General features: G+C 39.5%; 1 protein-coding gene across 1 annotated transcript in view; it reads right to left on the minus strand.

Moving 5' to 3' along the window:
- Nucleotides 1-512: 512 nt before the first annotated feature.
- The window catches only part of RALA (RAS like proto-oncogene A), a 64,696-nt gene continuing 45,835 nt past the window's right edge, over nucleotides 513-19,373 (minus strand). The window contains exons 2-5 of the mRNA XM_073678227.1: nucleotides 9,943-10,101; nucleotides 9,561-9,769; nucleotides 7,980-8,154; nucleotides 513-5,897 (exon numbers count right to left, since the gene is read on the minus strand). Of these exons, the coding sequence (XP_073534328.1) occupies nucleotides 5,775-5,897; nucleotides 7,980-8,154; nucleotides 9,561-9,769; nucleotides 9,943-10,056 (621 nt within the window). The 5' untranslated portion in view covers nucleotides 10,057-10,101 and the 3' untranslated portion in view covers nucleotides 513-5,774. The remainder of the gene's footprint in view (nucleotides 5,898-7,979; nucleotides 8,155-9,560; nucleotides 9,770-9,942; nucleotides 10,102-19,373) is intronic.

The following is a 19,373-nucleotide window of genomic DNA, read 5'->3' on the forward strand; positions in this document are numbered from 1 at the left end:
AAAGCAGCAGCTAATAATTTAGGTCATTTACAGTTTCCCATATTAAAAATTGCAATGTATCCGTAAAAATACAGATGCTATATTGTGGCCCTGTATGGCAGTTGATTTTTTTTGTATGCATGCACAGACTTGAATGGGCGAGTCTCATCAGATTTACAGAAGAAACTAGTGCATGCTACGAGTTTTTCCACATGCAGTTTTGGTCAGTGAAAGACAAAAATCACTCATCTGCATTACCCCATTGAATAACATTTGTCCTAGTGCTGTCAGTGTGCGCTCCGGTTATCTTTACGAGCAAGACTCGGAGTGAAAACACGGTCGTGTGTACTTACTGCCCGCATGTTCTGCCAATATTCCTACAGAATGATATGGATACCTTGTAGAATCTATGCCACAACAAACTGCTGCAGTTTGGAAGGTCAAAAGAGGCCCAATACACTACTAGCTGAGGGTCTGAAATAAAGTCACCATTCAGTGTATGCTTGTAAAGAACAGATACAACTACTACATAATTACAAAAATGAACTTTATTTGAGTTGAAATGGCTCTATGGCAAAAATATAAAACTGGGCAGTGGAATCAGCCTATCTATTGTTTACAGAAACACATAGCTTCATAATATCACAGGACCCAGTATAACAGCTGCAAAGCAGTGAGCTCATTGCCTACACACGGGAAAGGCAGATCTTGTGTGTGCCAAAAAGGTAGTCATGAGAAAGCAGCTTCATTTACTAGTACTGAGAAATCTCTATCTATATCACTTCAGGGATTACATGCATGAGGCACTTATTCCAGCTGAATTCACAGGATAGTCTCATGAATAATGGTCCACCAAACCAAATGATTGCCTTTACTGTGTGCAGGCATCAAGAGCACATTAGGTTGTTGCTACACGGCAACCTTGGCCACGACACGTAGCGCCACCAAAGTTTGCCAGGTTACGCTGTTACATCGCAGCACGATACAAGTGAAAGGGGTCGTGATCCTGAGGGTAGTGCAAATAGCCAGTAAAAACGACACTGGTTGGACTTCTTGTGGCTGGCTTGTCCTCGGCGTGGCAATGCGATCCCATTTACCATTGCACTGTGATGTAGCAGTGACACCTAGCGAACATTGGTCAAACAAGTGTCATGGCCACAATCACTGTATAAACCCGCCTTAAGCCTGGCTATACAGATGACGTGAGATGCAGAGGGTTCATATATGTTCTAGTAGGCAAGGGACATCACAATAAAGAGAATCAGCCAGGGAATGTATCCCAAAGAAATATCTAGTAAAATCATGTCGCTACTTCTGTGTAGCCCCAGCCTAAAGAATTAGTGGTCAGAAACCTTAGGATTACAACAAAAAAACAAAATCACAGTAAGAGTTCTTTAGTTACCGCCAAATCACATTTAATGCTTCCTGGATAGGTTATGTGATGAACAATCAAATTACCATTTATATACAGCTGAGCATTGGAAGGATTTTATGCTTCAATGTATTCAGCATTTCTTGGCTTATCAAGTTATGAAAAATTATCAGCAGAACTCAATCTCCTGAAAGTAAAGGCGACATACTTTCTTCATTTCCCCAAGTAGAGTGAAGTGCACAAAAAAAAAATACCTGCATGTAAAATATACCAAGAGGGACAAATCACTGCAAAACTATACAAATCAAACGTGGAGAGAATATCATTCTCAAAAAATGAAATGTGAGAACAATCTGTGGTGGATAATGGGTGCAATGCTGACACAGCCAATATTACAAAGAAGATAAATAAGCGTCAAGGTTTTTGCTTCCGGATATAGACTTAATAAAATTGTGGCGGAGTACTAGTGAAGTTGGAGAATTTAGTTTAAAGAAAAAAAATTTGTTCTATGAAAAAATATTAAACAAAAAAAAGTAATTGGCTTACCTGTAGTGTTAGTAAATTCTATATAATATAAGCTCGCCATTTTGCCTTTCCTGCTTTTAAATGCAAGTAGGAAATGTGAATATTCAGTACACTGATCCAGCAAAAATAATTTTGAAAACTTTTCAGTAAGGTAAATATGATTTCTTGTGTTATTCTGACCATTCTGAGCAGTTTTCAAAAAAATGTTTTGCCTGGCTGGTTAACCCTATTTAGGGGTCCTTTGTGAAGCTTATACGATCATGTGGAATCAACTCGTCATCGCTTCCTTCACACACTTCTTCCGCAGTGTGCTTTTTTTCTGGCATGGAAAAGAAGGCAAAAAAATATGCCTGGCTTTATGCATTTTTGTGTTTTTTTCCCAATACCTAAATGTATTTTCTCCTATAGAGACACCTATGGAAAATACATGATCACACACAAGAGCATGCTGCATTTGGGGGGAAGAAATACAAAACATTGAGGGACCCCAAAACACCAAAAGTGAATAAATAAAAGCAAAAAACATTATATATAAAGTACCGGTCAAAAGTTTGAGCTCAACTGTTCATGCAATTGTTTTCTTCGTTCTTATTGAAATGTGCACATGATAGATTTAGCCAGAAGGCAGTAAAATCACAAAGGATCACTTACAGAAACAATTAGTAAAGAAACAGAATATGTATTATATCTTGGATTCCTGAAAATACCCCACCTTTTACTCGGATACCAGCTTTACAACCCCATGGCATTCTCTCAAGTTTCTTCATCAGGTGTACACCTGAAATCACTTCCAATCAACAGGTATGCCTTAAGAGTTCAATGTAGGTATAAACGGTCTTCATAATTTATTTGCGGCCATCAGGCGTGTTTAGCAGAGAAAATGTTGGTACTGAGCTCTATTCCACATCTGTTCTAAGCGAGAATATGGCAATAACCACTCAACTTAGTAATAGAAAATGACAGTCCATCATTACTTTAAGACTTGAAGGTCAGTCTATCGGCAAAAATGTAAGAACCTTGAAGGTATCCTCAAATGCAGTCATGCAGTCATAAAAAACTTCAATTGCTATGATAAAACTGGCTCTCAAGAGGACCGCTTCAGGAAGGAAAACCAATAATTTCCTCTGCTGCAGAGGATAAGTTAATCAGAGTTATGAGCCTCTGAGACCGCATGTCGACAAAACCTCACATAATAGCTCTCATAAATGATGTGCATACATCAAGTAACAGGCACACACCTCAACACTGAGTGTCCTGAGGAGACTATTAGAAGCAGGCCTTTATGGTTGAATTGCAGCAAAGAAGCCACTACTGAGAGCCGCAAACAAGAAGACACTTGTTTGGGCCAACACAAGGACTGAACATTAGATCAGTGGAAATCTGTTCTGTGGTCTAATGAGTCAAAACTTGAGACATTTGGTACCAGTCGCCATGTCTTTGTGGAGACAAAGAAAAAGGTTAACGGATGATTTCTAAATATGTGGTGCCCACAGTGAAGCATGGAAGGGGCGGTGTGATGGCTTAGGGGTGCTTTGCTGGTAACACTATAGGTGATTTATTCCAAAATTCAAGGCATACTTATCTAGACTGGCTACCAAAGCATTGTGCAAAGACATGCATTTCTATATGGTTAGTCCTCCTAAGTGCAATCATTTGTGTTACAACAGGAAAATGATCCGAAACACACCTCCAGGCTATAGAACGGCTATGTGACTAAGAAGGAAAGGGATGGAGTGCTGTGTCAGATGACATGGTCTGCATAATCACCCAACCACCAAACTCAATTGAGATGGGTTGGGAAGATGGGTTGGAAGCAGAGGAAAGGCAAAGCAGCCAATAAGTGTCCAGCACATCTGGGAACTCCTTCAACACTGTTGGAAAGCCATTCCAGGCGACTACTTGATAAAGCTGCTTGAAAGAATGCCAAGATGTAAAGCTGTCATTAGCATAAAAGGGGAGTACATTCAGAAATCTAAGATTTAACATACATTCTGGTTTGTTTCACACCCTACTTTACTCCTTGTCTCCATATCAGTCACTTCCTAGTCTTGCTGCCTTCAGTCTGACTCAACAATGTGGACATTCCAATGAGAACAAGGAAAACCATTGCATGAACAGGTGTCCAAACTTTTGACCACCAGAACTGTATATTTTGATATTTGTTAGGCATTTTTCTTTTGACTTCCAGCTAACATCTGACCACAGTTTTTTTTTTTGCCACAAGAAAGCTGCGTTTGATACCACCTTTAGTGTTCTAACAGCCAAGTCCATAATTCATCGCCTGTTTTCACATACTGAGGGTCTAGGTTTTATCCTTATTTTCTATTGTTCTCCAGGGATTACATTCAAAATGCTGTATAGTTGACTGCTCATGCACCCCAGAGGTGTCTTTTATTACATCCATAGTTGACTAATGTATGTAATGTATATCTTACTTATACATGTAAAACTTTTAGTTTAGATCTTGAGTGGCTATGGTCATCTGATCGAAGAGAAATCTTGATAAATCATTCTCTCTCTCAACTTACTAAACCATAGCAATTTACTATATAAACCTATAATCTGGCATTTTTAATGAAATAAGCACAAATGTGATTAAAATGGCATTATGAAATACTCCAAATGTAAAAACATTACATTTCCTTCAAAGGGAACTTGTCAACATGTCTCCTTGATCCAAGCAGCTACTACCACCTATGTTGCGTATTTAGGATGCTAACAATCCGTTAGAATTACATCCTGCATACCTGCAGAAATGAACTTTACATATCTTTGTGTCAGTAAATCTCTTCCTGGTAATCATACCAGTGCCAATGGGAGAGTAAGAACCAAGCTCAGTGCTGCTAGGAGCCTGCGAACCCAGCCTAGCAAGCAAATACAGAGGGGCTCATTAAGAAGGTTCAGAGGTGGGTCCATAGCGCCCATCAGAGACTTACAGGGTACGTGATGAAAAAAGGTCATCTAGGTACGTATACCAGGTGGTAGGAACGGATCATTACAGTAATTAATCAACACAAAAGGTGGTGGGAGCAACTTAGAACTAGGAAACCTGGTAACAGATTCCTTTTAAAATGAACAGAAGCTTATGTCCTGAGGTAATAAACTACATATGGTTACTTGTTGAAAGTCGTATATCTATGAAATGCTGACTAAATGCATGTTAGGCCCAAGAGCTGAATACTCCAAATAATACATTGATTAGATTAGCCATTTTAAGCTGTATGTGTTCTGTAACTCAGGACAAGTCTCAAAAGGGTAGCTGCAATTTTACTTTAATGACCTGAAACTGTACTTCCAGATGGATGCAGCGATTTAGTGATCTTAAGCAATTTCCAACCTAACAGTTCATACAGCAGTTGAGTTGACTTTACTAAATGCGAAAGCTACATTTTTGACCTAGAACAGCCCCTTTAATGTGACAGGTATACTTTAAGGCATATTCAGAGCTACAGAGTATTTGTGAATATGACAGTAGCTGAACGGCCTGGGTACCTAGAAGCATCTGCCATTATGTTATGATGTTTGAACCTAGTTTGCTACAGAGCGCTGCTGATCCTTGTAAGAATAGGAGACGGATCATATACAGTTATCAGAATGGCTGCTAACCCCAGTGCTTAAGTGTTCTCGCACAGTGTGTACATTCAGAAATTCAAATAAAACATATTTGGGGAAATGGACTGTTTCCAGATACCGCAGAGGTCATTTTTCTTCTTTTTCCCTTTTTGTATCAGTGAAGTTGAATGTCTTTCCAAAGAAGTGCCCAGATGCTTAGGGTATATTGTAGTGTCTTTGTAAGGACAAGCACAGCTGCTCAGCTGAGCGCATAGGGCATGCCAACGGGTAATGGTTCTCATCAATAAAAGAAAGGGGGGAAAAAGAGGAATTAACAGTGCCTTCATTATAAAATGCAGCATCTTTCCCTTATCCTCTTGGCTAAGCTTTTTCTTTTCTTCTTGCCGTTTTTCTCTTTACTGTCTTCCATCTTTCGGGCACGAATTTCTCGCATCAAATCAAAGAAGACCTGCAATAATATAAATCAACTTTACAAAGGAACATGGAAAATGAAAAATAAATGTAAAAAGTGATGTAAAATATTCATTGCATGTTGTTTTGCCTGTAGCAATAACATTCTAAAAGGGTTTTCAGATTTTGGAAAACCTTTTCCCCAAATACACTTTGCTTTGGAAAAAAACAAAAACAAAAAAAAAAAACAAAAAACATTTAACTCATCCTTCTCAGGTCCAGCACAGTCTCCACTGCTGCCTGGATGTCTATTATTGTATGCAGCGCTGACGTCACATCGGACAGCGCTGCAGCCAGTAACTGAACTCAGCGGCTCTGCTGTAATTGACAGCACGATCCGCTCAGACGCTGAGCTCTGATGTTCTGCAACGCTGTTGACGTGATGCAGCAGTAACAGACACAGGGAGTAGCAGTGGAGACTCAGCGCTCCACCCGGCAAAAGTGCACAAAGCACTAGGTTTTTTTTTGTTTTTTTTTTAATCTGAAAACGCTTTAACAACTTTGTAGAACATGCATTAGACACAATAAAAAATACATAGGGGACAATTCACAGAGAGAATTATTGTATACTAGACTTCCCGCCCAGGAAAAATCTTCTATCACTCATTTAGCACACATTAAAATACATGTGCTCAAGTTCCAGAAAGCCACTATTGGGCTCTCTGGAAGGCCCCCTACACATGTCCTTGTTTCAGGTATATGTGTTTTTTTCACAAATACCACAAGTACCCAATTATAACTTATGGTGCTATGCACATGTCCATGCACACCCCACGGAGACATGTCCGTTTTTTATCAGCAGCATGGATGACAAGGGCAAATACAAGTTTACGGGACCGTGTAAACCATGTTCAGCACAGGAATGGCATCTGTTTGTCATCCGTGTGCTTACGTGTATAACAATAAAAAGTGTAGGAGAAGCTTAGGAATTGATTTTTCTTAAGCCATACCGGGAAAAAAAAATGGATGGCACACTGATGACACCTGTAATGGTATTATACCGACGTATGAAGGGGGCCTAAGAGTGTACCACCCTTTTTCCTTACTGTAGAGCAGTGGTCTCCAACCTATGGCTTTCCATATGCTTGTACAGCTGTGTCCTGACATGCATAAAATTGTCGTTTTTCAGCAGCTGGAGAGCGAAAAGGTTGGGGCCCATTGCTGTAAACCTACTATTGTATGAATGCACTTATGAAAAGATACTAGTTTTTCCATTTTGTAAATTAAGTGGTATTATTTGCACATAAGCCTTAAAGGGAATCTGTCACCACATTTGACCTATCTATACTATAAATATGGGCATACAGGTTATAGACTACTGGAAAAAGTCCTACCTGTATATCTCATATCAGATGCCTTGTTGTGGAGATATCCTCTTTTATCACTATGTAAATGACCTCTTCCAGGCTCTGGGGAGGACACTGTATGGAAGATGACTGCCTCCAGAGATTATTTTACATGAAGGGGAGTTACCAGTGTAATGGCCGCTCTCTGCTCTCCTGATCTCACTGCAGAGCTGTGTGTGATTATACCTGACACATCTGCAGGTTCCTCTCAGCTTCCATCTCACAGGCAGCCAGGGTTACAATATTGTTGTAACAAGGCAGAGCTCAGAGAGCTATGAAAAAATGTGTTTGCAAGAAGACAAATTTTATTTCTCCTGTTCGGTGTTAGTTACTTGTCTCACACTAGTAACTCCCCCTTCATGTAAAATAATCTCTGGAGGCAGCATTATCTTCCATGCAGTGTCCTCCCCAGAGCCTGGAAGAGGTAATTTACATAGTGATAAAAGATGATTCATCCACAACAAGGCATCTGATATGAGATATACAGGGATGACTCTCCTCAGCAGTCTATAACCTGTATGCCCATATTAATAGTTAAATAAGGCAAATGTGAGGGCAGATTCCCTGTAATTTACAGGCCAAGGTAAGATTACAATTTTATCACCTCTAATCTAGTGGGAATGGAGATTTTAGTATGTTTTTAAAAATATGTTAGCGCTATATAAGCAAGCATAATAAAGACACAATGAAATAAAATATGCCACAATAAAGGATCAGGCTCCTCTCCACTGTACCTTGTCAACGTTGGCTCGTGTCTTTGCTGAGGTCTCGACATAATTAACATTCCACTGATCAGCTCTGCTCTTCGCCTCGTCTACAGACACCTGTCTCTTGTCTTCCAGATCTGATTTGTTTCCGACAAGAAGGAAAGGAACATTCTCATCTTCCTTCACACGTAGTATCTGTTCCCTAAACAAATTTACACTTATATTGAGATATCTGTATTGATTCCACTATAAATCACTCACGTACTTCCAAGTGGCATCTAAAATATTTATTTACAATTGGTCATTTAAAATCATTTTTACTCAACTTTTTCAAGCCAAGTGCCACTAATAATGCAATCAGTTATAAATGATGAGAATATAAGGCTGTGAACCCACTGCCATGTGTGGAGCCTCCGTTAACAGTTACTTCAGATTTGATTAGAAGAATAACGTAGCATGTTAAACTATTTATCCCAACAGAATAATTGAAACTGATGAATCCCATTATAGGTTAATTTGGGTCGTGGAGGACAATTAGTGTGTTGTGTGATGGATTGGACACGGTGTCCTGGCTTCTGCTCAGAAGACTGGGAAGAAATAGCAGCCCATCTATTACGCCCCACTCATATATAATCGGTAAGTCGTGCCCAAAACAGAGGGCATTTGATTCACAAATGGTACATAAGATCTCCTTTACCGGGCCCAAAAATGGATACAGTCCACATATCAGACCTCCTAAAATAGATACAGGACACATACTCCTTAATGCAGACACTATACAGAGTCTAACTGTAACCAACATCCACTCCGTGCCAATCTGCCCTTTACCCCAAGCATACAGGCCCTTACCACAAACTGTAACCATCATCTACTTTTTTAAAGGTGTTCAGTGGTATTGTTTTTATGTTGTAACAGATTCCCCTCTTGTAAAGATACAAAATTGTCCCCCAATAGTATAGGGCCATGAGCGTGAAGCGAAACATGAAGCAATATTGATATAATCACAATCCTCAGTAGAGGAACAAAGACTCTTTGAAATCATTCTGTTTCACCTCAAATACTACTTAGCTTTCATTATTTAGCGAGACATGCAAAACATGGTAATAACGTTCTGTAACATTAACTTTGTAGATAATGTTTGTAATTATTCTACCCCCCTGAATTTACTCAACATTTCTAGACATTTACTGTAAAATTGTATTGTGAGAACGAAACTACAAGCGGCTGATCGCAGCGAAAATGGCAGCTGAAATCATCATCATTCCTATGTGGGCAACATATTTATAGTAAATAGCAACTGGCGCCATGTTGGGCAGAGTGGGAGGTGGTCTTTTCATTAACACTGTGGCTGGGGGGGTCCTCAGAACTTTTCCTTTATCTCCTATAACCGCATGGCAAGTCTCCTAGGAAGTTAATTGATCAGTATGGAGTGAACAGTTGTTTGCAAGAAGTGATTATTTACATTGCTGGAAGAAGCTGTATTGTGTCAGCAATTTGTATCTTAATGAAACGTGACAATTGAATTGCCGTATGTTCAAGAGAAACAAAAATTAATGAAGAGAATTGTCATGTCAGGAGTATTTGGGATAAGAAACGGTGCGTGCTCACCTGAAATCTGCAGTAGCAGCAAAAGATTCTTGTTCTGTGATGGAAAAGACACAGAGGAAACCCTCACCGCTTCGGAAGTAATTGTCTCTGATTGCTGCATAGTCCTCCTGGCCAGCGGTGTCCAAGATGTCAATCTGGACCTCTACTCCATCCAGCACAACTTTCTTGCGGTAGCTATCTGCTTTGGTTGGTTCATAGTCTTCTACAAACTTTAAAAAAAAAAGGGGTGTGAAAAATCCTGCCGACTCCCTATAAGCAATCCCTAAACAGTTTAATACTCATTAGGGTTCTTGGCAGATGGTCAGTTTGATGCAATGTAAGTATATAGAAGCTCTAAGTCTTCATGCTTCAAATTAAAGGTGCAGGACAGGCATATACTTACCTCATCATACATAAACTGAAGAGTTAGCGCAGATTTTCCCACACCACCACTTCCCACCATGATGACTTTATGCAATGCCAAAGAGTTCTGTCCCTTAGGCTTATTGGCAGCCATCTTTGGATTGTTTTTCAATTTTCACCTTGAAAGAAAATCAATGTTCTAAAAAAATAAATAAATGGCATGTTAATTCTGACATGAATGTTTAAAAAAAACAACAACAACCCTATAGAATTAGACTTGTGTAAGGTGTCAGATATTGAAAAGTGATTTTACATTGTATCCTTAAAGAGGCTGGCCACTACTTTTTTATTGTAGGCCTATCCTTAGGATAGGCCATCATTATCTGATGGGTGGGGTTGCGTCACTTGTTTTCTCCCACTGCTCCCCTACGTATTCATTTTTTTTTTTTTAAATCTCCCATAAAGTTCCAGAAAAAAAAAATTGACCTTTTTATTAAGTGATAATTGTTATGGACATTTTCCAGGGGCATGGCTCACAGCATTATCTGGGGGAAGGTTTTTAGGCTGCTCTGTGAAACCCATGGTAAAGGCCTTAAAACTAGCACTAAATAAAAAGGCCATATGGTGGATTTTAAAAAATAAAAATATTGAATACTCACGGGAACAGCGGGTATAAAATAAAAGAAAAAATTGCCCACTTTTGACCTGGTGACAGGTCCTCTATAATGAATTTGCGCTTTCATGTGCCAGTGTAAGCAATGTACATTTGAGTAGTAATTTACATTACTTTTGTGGTGTATATTAGGAGTTTGTCTATATTAATGGACCATGCTCCCTCTTACTAAACGCCACTCATTGTTCAAAAAGATGGTGTAGCTACCTAGGAACAACAAAAAAATGCCAGTCCTAAATGTATGGGGGATCGGGGCTATAGGCTAAGCACCTTAACTAGCTGCAGGAGGTGATCATTTTGCTCTCTCTTTAATTTAAAGGGAACCTGTCATGTCCTAGTTGCTATGTACACTGCCCCATAGTGTTGTTAGTGATGCAATGAGCATCACTGCAAGCTTTTTTCATTAAAATTAGTGGTAGTATAATGATTTTATAACTTTATATACACTTTGTCCTACCTGCTGGTATTCAGTCATAGGGGTGTGATTTTCTCATTCAGTCACTGCTGGTGTCACCGATGTATTTGAATACTGCTTCCGGCAAGGTTGCTTCTAGATGGGAGGCGATTTTTTGTGCTAGATGCTTCACTGCTGAGGAGACTAGATCGGAGTTGCTGGAGTGAGGGCCTCAAAAAATCCCCTCCGATGTAGACAGTTCTGCACTGACACCACTAGATCGGAGTAGATTCCTGGATCCTCATACTCACTGCTGTCTAGTCGCCTCTTCTGGCTTTTTAATGTTTTTCTTATGCTTTTTTATGCAATTGCTCATGTTTTTAATGGAGCAAACATCACAAGTCAAAAAAGATTTTTTACACGGTTATATAATTTATGTAGTTTTACACTGTTAGATATTTTATAGATTTGGGCAAAATTATTTGTTTTTTCTGATTAATGAAACTTACATTTTTATTGTCGCTTTATGTAATCTAAAAAATTCCCCTTATCGCTGATTGTTCAGTTTTGCCAGAATGTGACTCTTCCCATTTGTCCACAATCCTGTCCGGAGCACCGACACTGTAAAGAGTAGGCGGAGATCCGCGGGGAGAGGCGTAAAAGAACGCCCCCGACAGTCACCATTATGTACAACACAGAAGAGACAAATTATTACAGGAATGTCTAAGGTCACTGGAGAACTGTTATAATTTACGTCACTTTTGTGCTGTACATTCTGATGGTTCTGTCGGCTGCTCCGTCACTGGCTGAGACTTGTGGACATACAGAAAAATTTGAATTCTATCAAAACTGAACAATCAGAGCTGTGTGTAATTTTTTATATTACAGAAAGCGATAAAAAAACCTCACTTTATTAATTTAAAAAAAATTCACAAAGTGGCCGAGCTTTCTCCCTCTCACCCTTCATTAAAAGGGGATATCCGGGACTTTACAAAAAACAAAAAATGTGCCTAAGCACTAACAGGCAGGTAATTGCCACTTACCTGCCTGTTGTGCCCGGCAGCGTTCTTCCCCAGCACAGACGGTTCCTGTCGGGCATTCAGCTGCCTCTGCTGAAGGGGCAGAGCGTGATGTCCGACTCATTCTGATTGACAGCCTTCTCCGCCTGTTAGACAGTGGGAATCCAGCTGTCAATCTGAATGACGTCGTCAGTCTCGCCCTGTCAACACAGTGGAGCGGAAAAGAAGCCTCCGCTCTGTCGACGTGACGTCAGCAGAGGCAGCTGAACAACAGGAACGGATATCCCCTTTAATGAAGGGTGAGAGGGAGAAAGCTCGGCCACTTTCTGAATTTTTTTTTTTAATTCATAAAGTGAGTTTTTTTATTATCACTTTCTGTAATATAAAAAATTACACATAGCTCTGATTGATCAGTTTTCATAGAATTCAAATTTTCCTGTATGTCCACAAGTCTCAGCCAGTGACGGAGCAGCCAACAAAATCATCATAATTGACATCACAAAAGTGGCATAAATTATAACAGCAGTGTTCTCCAGTGACCTTAGACATTCCTGTAATAATTTGTCACTTCTGTGTAGTACATTATGGTGACTGTCGGGAGCGCTCTTTTACCCCTCTCCCCACAATGTCGGTGCTGCGGACAGGACTATGGACAAATGGGAAGAGTCGCATTCTGGCAAAACTGAACAATCAGCGATAAGGGGAATTTTTTATATTACATACAGCGACAATAAAAATGTAAGTTTCATTAATCAGGAAAAAAAAAATATTTTGCCCAAATCCATAAAATATAACAGTGTAAAAAAAAAAATCACTTTTGACTTGTGATGTTTGCGCCATTGCGTCTAGATCGGAGTGGCTAAAGTGAGGAGCACAAAAAATCACCTCCGATCTAGACGCAACCTTGCCGGGAGCAATATTCAAATGCATGGACGGGGCCAGCAGTGACTGAATGAGAGAATCACACCCCTATGACTGAATACTAGCAGGTAGGACAGTGTGTATATAAAGTTATAAAATCATTATACGACCATTGATCTTAATGAAAAAAAGCTTGTTAGTGATGCACATTGCACCACTAACAACGCTATGGGGGCAGTGTAGATAGTTGCTAGGACGTGACAGGTTCCCTTTAAGGTCCAACAAATGCACCCTTACTAGAAAATACCCCTCTTCCAAGTACGACAGAGGCCACATCCCATCTTTGGAGTGATACACACACCTGTGCTCATACATATACACACACATCTATATGACATTCACTGTATGAAGCATTAACCCCCAGTGCATAAATAACGTGTGAATTTTCTATGTGGAGAATGTTGTGGCAGTGGTATCTGCACAATAAGTCTGCGTGCTGGTGTTGCATTGGTCTAGTGTGGAATTTCACATTATAATGAAGAAGTGTCAAACATTTAGAGCACTTGGCTGTTGGCTTTAATCCCGAGTAATTGTGAATGTATCTAGCGCTATAAAAGAATGGCAATATCAATGTTTTGCACTTGCGATCACGATTGGTGGGCATCTGTATAGCAGAGCTGCTGCATCCTTTGTGCATCCCTGGTCCAGTTGAGTGCCCTCGGGGCAGAAGCTGTGCAAATTTCCTGAACTTCTGGGTTTTCCAGAGCGGAGTTTAGCGCACAGATGACATCTTGCCAGCCCTCTAATCACAAATTCAGCCTGCGACAGGAGAGTTAGGACATTTGCGTAGCTCCTGTCCACACCCAAAAAACACTGACCAGGTCCACAGATTGAGGTTGCGTAAAGCGATCTGCTCATCTCTACTGCTTAGCATTTGTACTCAATTTTTGGGGTAGAGCTTTTCTTTTTCTATCCATTCCCCCCCGTTTTTTACCTTTCCTCACCGCCATGATATATCAGCAGCAGTCCCTGGTAGGGGGTAGGATTGGGGGAAAGATACCTTGAGGATCACAATTTAATCACACACAGCAGCACAGAAATGACTACATGAGCACACTACAAGACCAAGCCAGTCAACAGCTCAGCACAGAGGTTCTCACATCTGTTCCTGACTGGAATGGAAACATTAAGAGCAGCGATCTAGATTTTACTTTGGCCGCTGTGATTGGTGGGTCTGCACAGACTGACCAATCACAAGGATCGTGGCAAGTGGGACCATTGCCACATTATTGTTGGGGCTCATTATGACTGGTGCTATCCTTGAAAGCATTAATAACCACAGACCGTCAATGGAGAAGACCTTTATATTGTATTTTACTGATAAAATGCTACAATTGGCATGTCACATTTGACAATTGCAGCACTTCCTAGTGTGTGAGCCCCACTCAGGCGATGAGGAAAGATGGCCAGAGATCAGGGACAGCAGCCATCTTTACCCAATCACCATGTCTTTTGGCATGGTGAACATTTTCCTGCTGGGTGTACTGGTATGTCCATTTTCATGAACACCTCAGCAGATTGGACGCACAGATACGTCCAAAGTTGGAAAGGGGTTAAAGGAGACCATTTAGAAAATTGTTTATCTTTGCATTTAGGAAGCAAACGAACAATAAAAAAATTCTATGTCAAGGTGAACAGTGTGAATATCTACTTACATCAGTCATCCATAGGCAAGTTAGCAATTATTACCGTGATAAATCCTATGTATTTTCTTTAGAAAATTAACAACATAAATGTAAACATTTGATTTTCGCCACAAGTTTCCACTATTGTAATTCAATGGACCGGATCCATGGCCTTTCCCTGTGGGATCCGTGGCAATAATGAACAGTTATTGATGGTAAAATCTGCAGCTTTTTAATCATTGTGCATGGATCCTCTATGAAGCATGAGCACACGGAAATAAAACACCTCAATAACATGAATTACTGGTGGGATGACCGCAAATTTTCTTAGGATTTAGGTACTGAATCCACATTTAAATAATGAAAGGATCCTGAACATGTGAACATAGTTAAACACTGTCAGATTTTAGGAAATTGACCTGCATTTGATCCATTGTGATAGTCTGGTTTGGGCAGTCAGATGCTGAAATGTGCTCCATTATTGGACATTTCTTCTCCTCAATCCCTTATTCATACCTTACAGTATATGGTGACCAATTTTTTTTCTCGACCATCAAAACTTTGCAGAGTTAATTTAATAAATGTTTTGTTTTTACTTTTGACATGTTAAGTGTTCTTATATTATCTTAGCAACTGTTTTGTGTAAAACCCTTCAAAAATACTAAAACAGTTACGTTATCAGGACATTGGTCTTGCAAATATTGTGGGTCTACGCCCATTATGTTCTCACAAGACACTCATCTCATACACCCGCTGGCTTACAATGTATGGTAATGAAGTCATACAGTTTATGGAGGGTTGGCTAAAATTTGTTCTCAGCACAGTAAAAAGTCTCAGAAGGAAAAATCGGTGAGGGGAAGACTTCCAAAATGACAGAGGTGTCTAACGAAAAGAGACCAGAATGAGAGAGAATGATAAAGGGAGACACTGCAACGCTGTTCAAAAAGAATTTATGAAGACTATTTTACACAGAATTATCACAAGTGATTAGTGCTTTATTAGTTTGGCAATAGTGAAGACAAAACAGTAAATCCAAAATAGGACTCATACACCCAGCAGTATTAAGCCACCCACAAAATACTGCATGCTCTGGATCCTTGGCATCTGGCCTCGTGCACAATGCATAATACACAAGCTCTACAATTTTGGACCCCGGGACAGTAATATCCTAGTGAATGACAAGCAAACTTGTCAATGTCATGTCGCACCACTGAAGTGCACAGCAGGTCTATGCAGCATCAAACCCGCAGCGGTCAGCTGTTACTGCATAGTGGATGGGATTTGTAGAAATCTCCTGTCCACTATGTGTCTCCGTGCACCTCCAGATCACCCACGGACACGTGGCGCGTCTTTCCAGACCGCGACATGTCAATTTCTCTTGCGGAGTCTCTAGTCTCTGCAAGAGAAATTGGATCACTCCAATGTATTGAATGCGGTGAATCCGCATGGTTCAATCAACACCTGCGGATTCACTTGCGTGCAGCGCTTTGGACACAGCACAAGTATACTGCATTCAAAGCACTGCCTGTCTGGGTTTGTAAATACAGATTATTGTAGAGTCTGCAGCTTTCAATTCTTTCTGATTTTCAGGTTCTCCTATTGCTGTCAGTTAATGGAAAAATGGGCTCAACATGTAATTCCTGTTTAACGAATCAATGTCTTATTCACAGAGATTTTAGGTACTTTCCTAATTTAAAGTCATTAAAAAGCGGAATACCAATATAATTGTCACTTCCTTTTTATATAGGCAAGAAAAATCATGTGATCCGTGGAACAAATATGTTAATCCTGCAACAGAGATTTGCTTGTCTCACCCAGATTCTAATATACTTTTATTTCAAAATCAATAGTCTATATGAAAAATAAGCAACTTTGTCATATCTCAGAGAAATCTGCTTCTTTCTTCTCCTGAATTGAATTATCACTCTTAATTCAGGGATAAAATCTAGTGATGACAGACTTTCCAATAACTGAGCTAGGAGTTGGCAGTGAGTGCTTCTACTCAAGGGAGGAGCTAAAGGCAAGCACAGACATTCTGCTGCACGTTCTACTGAAACGTTGTTACAGTTCTCCATATAACTTAAAAAGCACCAACTGTCATCTCCCATCTCAGTAATGAGAAAATAGGTATCCACTGAAGACAAATTTTAGCATGAACTTTAGATTTTTAGAATGATTGATCAGTCTTGGAGAAGAAATAAGTAGATTTCTCTAGTATATATTATAATTTTTCTTATTTTCATGAGTACTATTGGTTTAAAACAAAAAAAAAAAAAAAACATTGTTCATCACAAAATTGCATCTGGATTATAGGGAGAAGTTGCTCTTGTAGGATGTTTAGATCTCATTCTTTATTCCTGGCAGCTTTCGTAAGCAGAATTGTGGGTGAGCCCACTCCCTGGGTTGAAAAGCAACCCCACATATGAATGACCTTAAGATGCTTTATTGTCGACATGACACAAGACTCATGGTAGCGCTCACCTTTTCTTCTCCGGACAATCATTCTTTCAGATGTCCTAAACGGTTTGAAGGTGGCTTCAACAGAGAAAATATATATACCCCAGTCTTCTACAGCCAATCCTGGTACTTCCTGCAAAATGTCAGGCTGTCCTTGAGGTTTTTCTTGGAGAGTAGTGGCTTCTTTGCCCTTCTTGATACCAGACAAGCCTCCAAAAGCCTTGAACTCACTGTGCATGCAGATGCACCATCACCTGCCTGCTGCCATTCTTGAGCAAGCTCTGCACAAGTGTTGAACCAATCCTGTAGCAGAATCTTCTTTAGGCAATGGTTAGACATTCCTGGGTGCCCTGAAGCCTCCTTAACAATTAAACCTATCTCTTTGAATTCTTGATGATCCAATGGTTGATTTAGGGGCAATCTTACAAACAGCAATGCCCTGCCTGTAAAGCAATTGTCATGCAAACCAATGATGACTGCACATTTCCTTAGATGTAACCATGGTTAAAAGGGAATCTGTTAGTAGGTTTTTGCTATTTAATATGAGTAACATAATATAGGGCAAGGGAGTCTGATTCTAAGTTCACGGCCCCACTATCAGTATTTTTTCTCAGGAGTGGGAGGTAAATGCAGAATTGGTGACTTGTTTCTGTTATACCTTTTCTTTGTTTGTTCCTCACCTGGTTTTGGCTTCCACTCCTAAGAAAAAATACTGACCAAGTACTGATAGTGGGGCCGTGGCCTAAGGATGTGTCACTTATTAGGCTGTATGTTATAGTTGCAATTCAATTAGTGTGTTGTCAGTAGGAGATTAGCTCTACCCAAACCTCCTACTGCAGGGCAGTCAGGCTAACCTGTGTAACTTCACCCTCACCACTGATTGTCAGCTTGCTGACAATGTACTCTGTACACAGGAAGCTGCGGGGGCAGGGTTATACGTAGCTCAACATTATGATGACCAATGCTACAATGGCTTGCACCCCCCTTGACATTTTTCGTGTTTTCCTACCTCACAACCTAGAATTTAACTTTTTTTTTTTTTTTCCAAGGTTTGCATCAGTTCATGTAAAGACCATGCCTACAATTGTGAACATTTGGTTTTCTTTTTATTGTGAAGCAAACAACAAATAAGACAAAATTACTGAAAACTTCAGTGTGCATAACTATTCACCCTCCTAAAGTCAGTATTTTGTAGAGCCTCCTTTTGCGGCAATTACAGCTGCAAGTCGTTGGAATAAGTCTCTGAGCTTTCTACATCTTGTCACTGCTGCATCTCTATGCTATGCAAGCGATCAGCATGCAAAAAATGAAAGTCCCATAGTGGGACAAAGTGTAAAAGTAAAAAAGAAAGTGTAGGAAAGTGGGGAAAAAAAATATTGTAAAAATATATATAAAAAATATATAATAAATATATACACACATACATACTGTACCCATAAATAAATATTATGAACAAAAACAAATAAAAGTACACATATTTGGTAAAGCCACGTCCAGAACGACTTGACCTATAAAACTGTCCCACTAGTTAAGCCCTTTAGTGAACACTTTAAAAAATAAATAAAAAATGAAGCAAAATACGATTCTTTATCATACCGCCAAACAAAAAATGGAATAAAATGTGATCAAAAAGACGAATGTAAATAAAAATGGTACTGCTGAAAACGTCATCTTGTCCCGCAAAAAAAACTAAATTTGCCAAACAGCTCCATCAGCCGAAAAATTAAAAAAGTTATAGCTCTCAGAATAAAGCAATACAAATTTTTTTTTTCCTATAAAATAGTTTTTATTGTGTAAAACATAAAAAAATGATATAAATGTGGTATCGCTGTAAAAGTACTGACCCGAAGAATAAAGCTGCCTTATTAACTTTACCACACGCAGAGCGACATAAAGAAACCCCCACAAAATCCTGAATTGTTGGTTTTTGTATATTCTGCCTCCCAAAAATCAGAATAGAAAGCGATCAAAAAAATGTCACGAGCCTGAAAATGGTACCAATAAAAATGTCAACTTGTCCTGCAAAAATTCATGACTGTCAGCCGAAATATGGAAAAATGATTGCAAAAACTAGTCTTTGCAAAAAAAAAGTCTTATAGTATGCGACAGCTGTCAATCATAAAAACCCGATATGAAAAACTGGTATCGCTGTAATCGCACCGACCCGAAAAATAAAGTAATCTGATCACTTACACCGCAAGAGGAACGGTGTGAAAAATAAACTATAGTGTTAGAGTTGTGCGAGGGATACTCTAAATACATACTGATAGGGAATCTAGATTATTAGCCCCAGTGGGGACAGTGCCGATATTGTCTGTAAATTGCCTGAATTGTAAAGCGCTGAGGAATATGTTGGTGCTATATAAATAAAAAGATTATTAT

This window comes from Phyllobates terribilis, unplaced genomic scaffold (assembly GCF_046119375.1).
Source record: "Phyllobates terribilis strain yellow unplaced genomic scaffold, ASM4611937v1 Scaffold_4__5_contigs__length_816908805, whole genome shotgun sequence".
In the NCBI taxonomy this organism is placed as follows: domain Eukaryota; kingdom Metazoa; phylum Chordata; class Amphibia; order Anura; family Dendrobatidae; genus Phyllobates; species Phyllobates terribilis.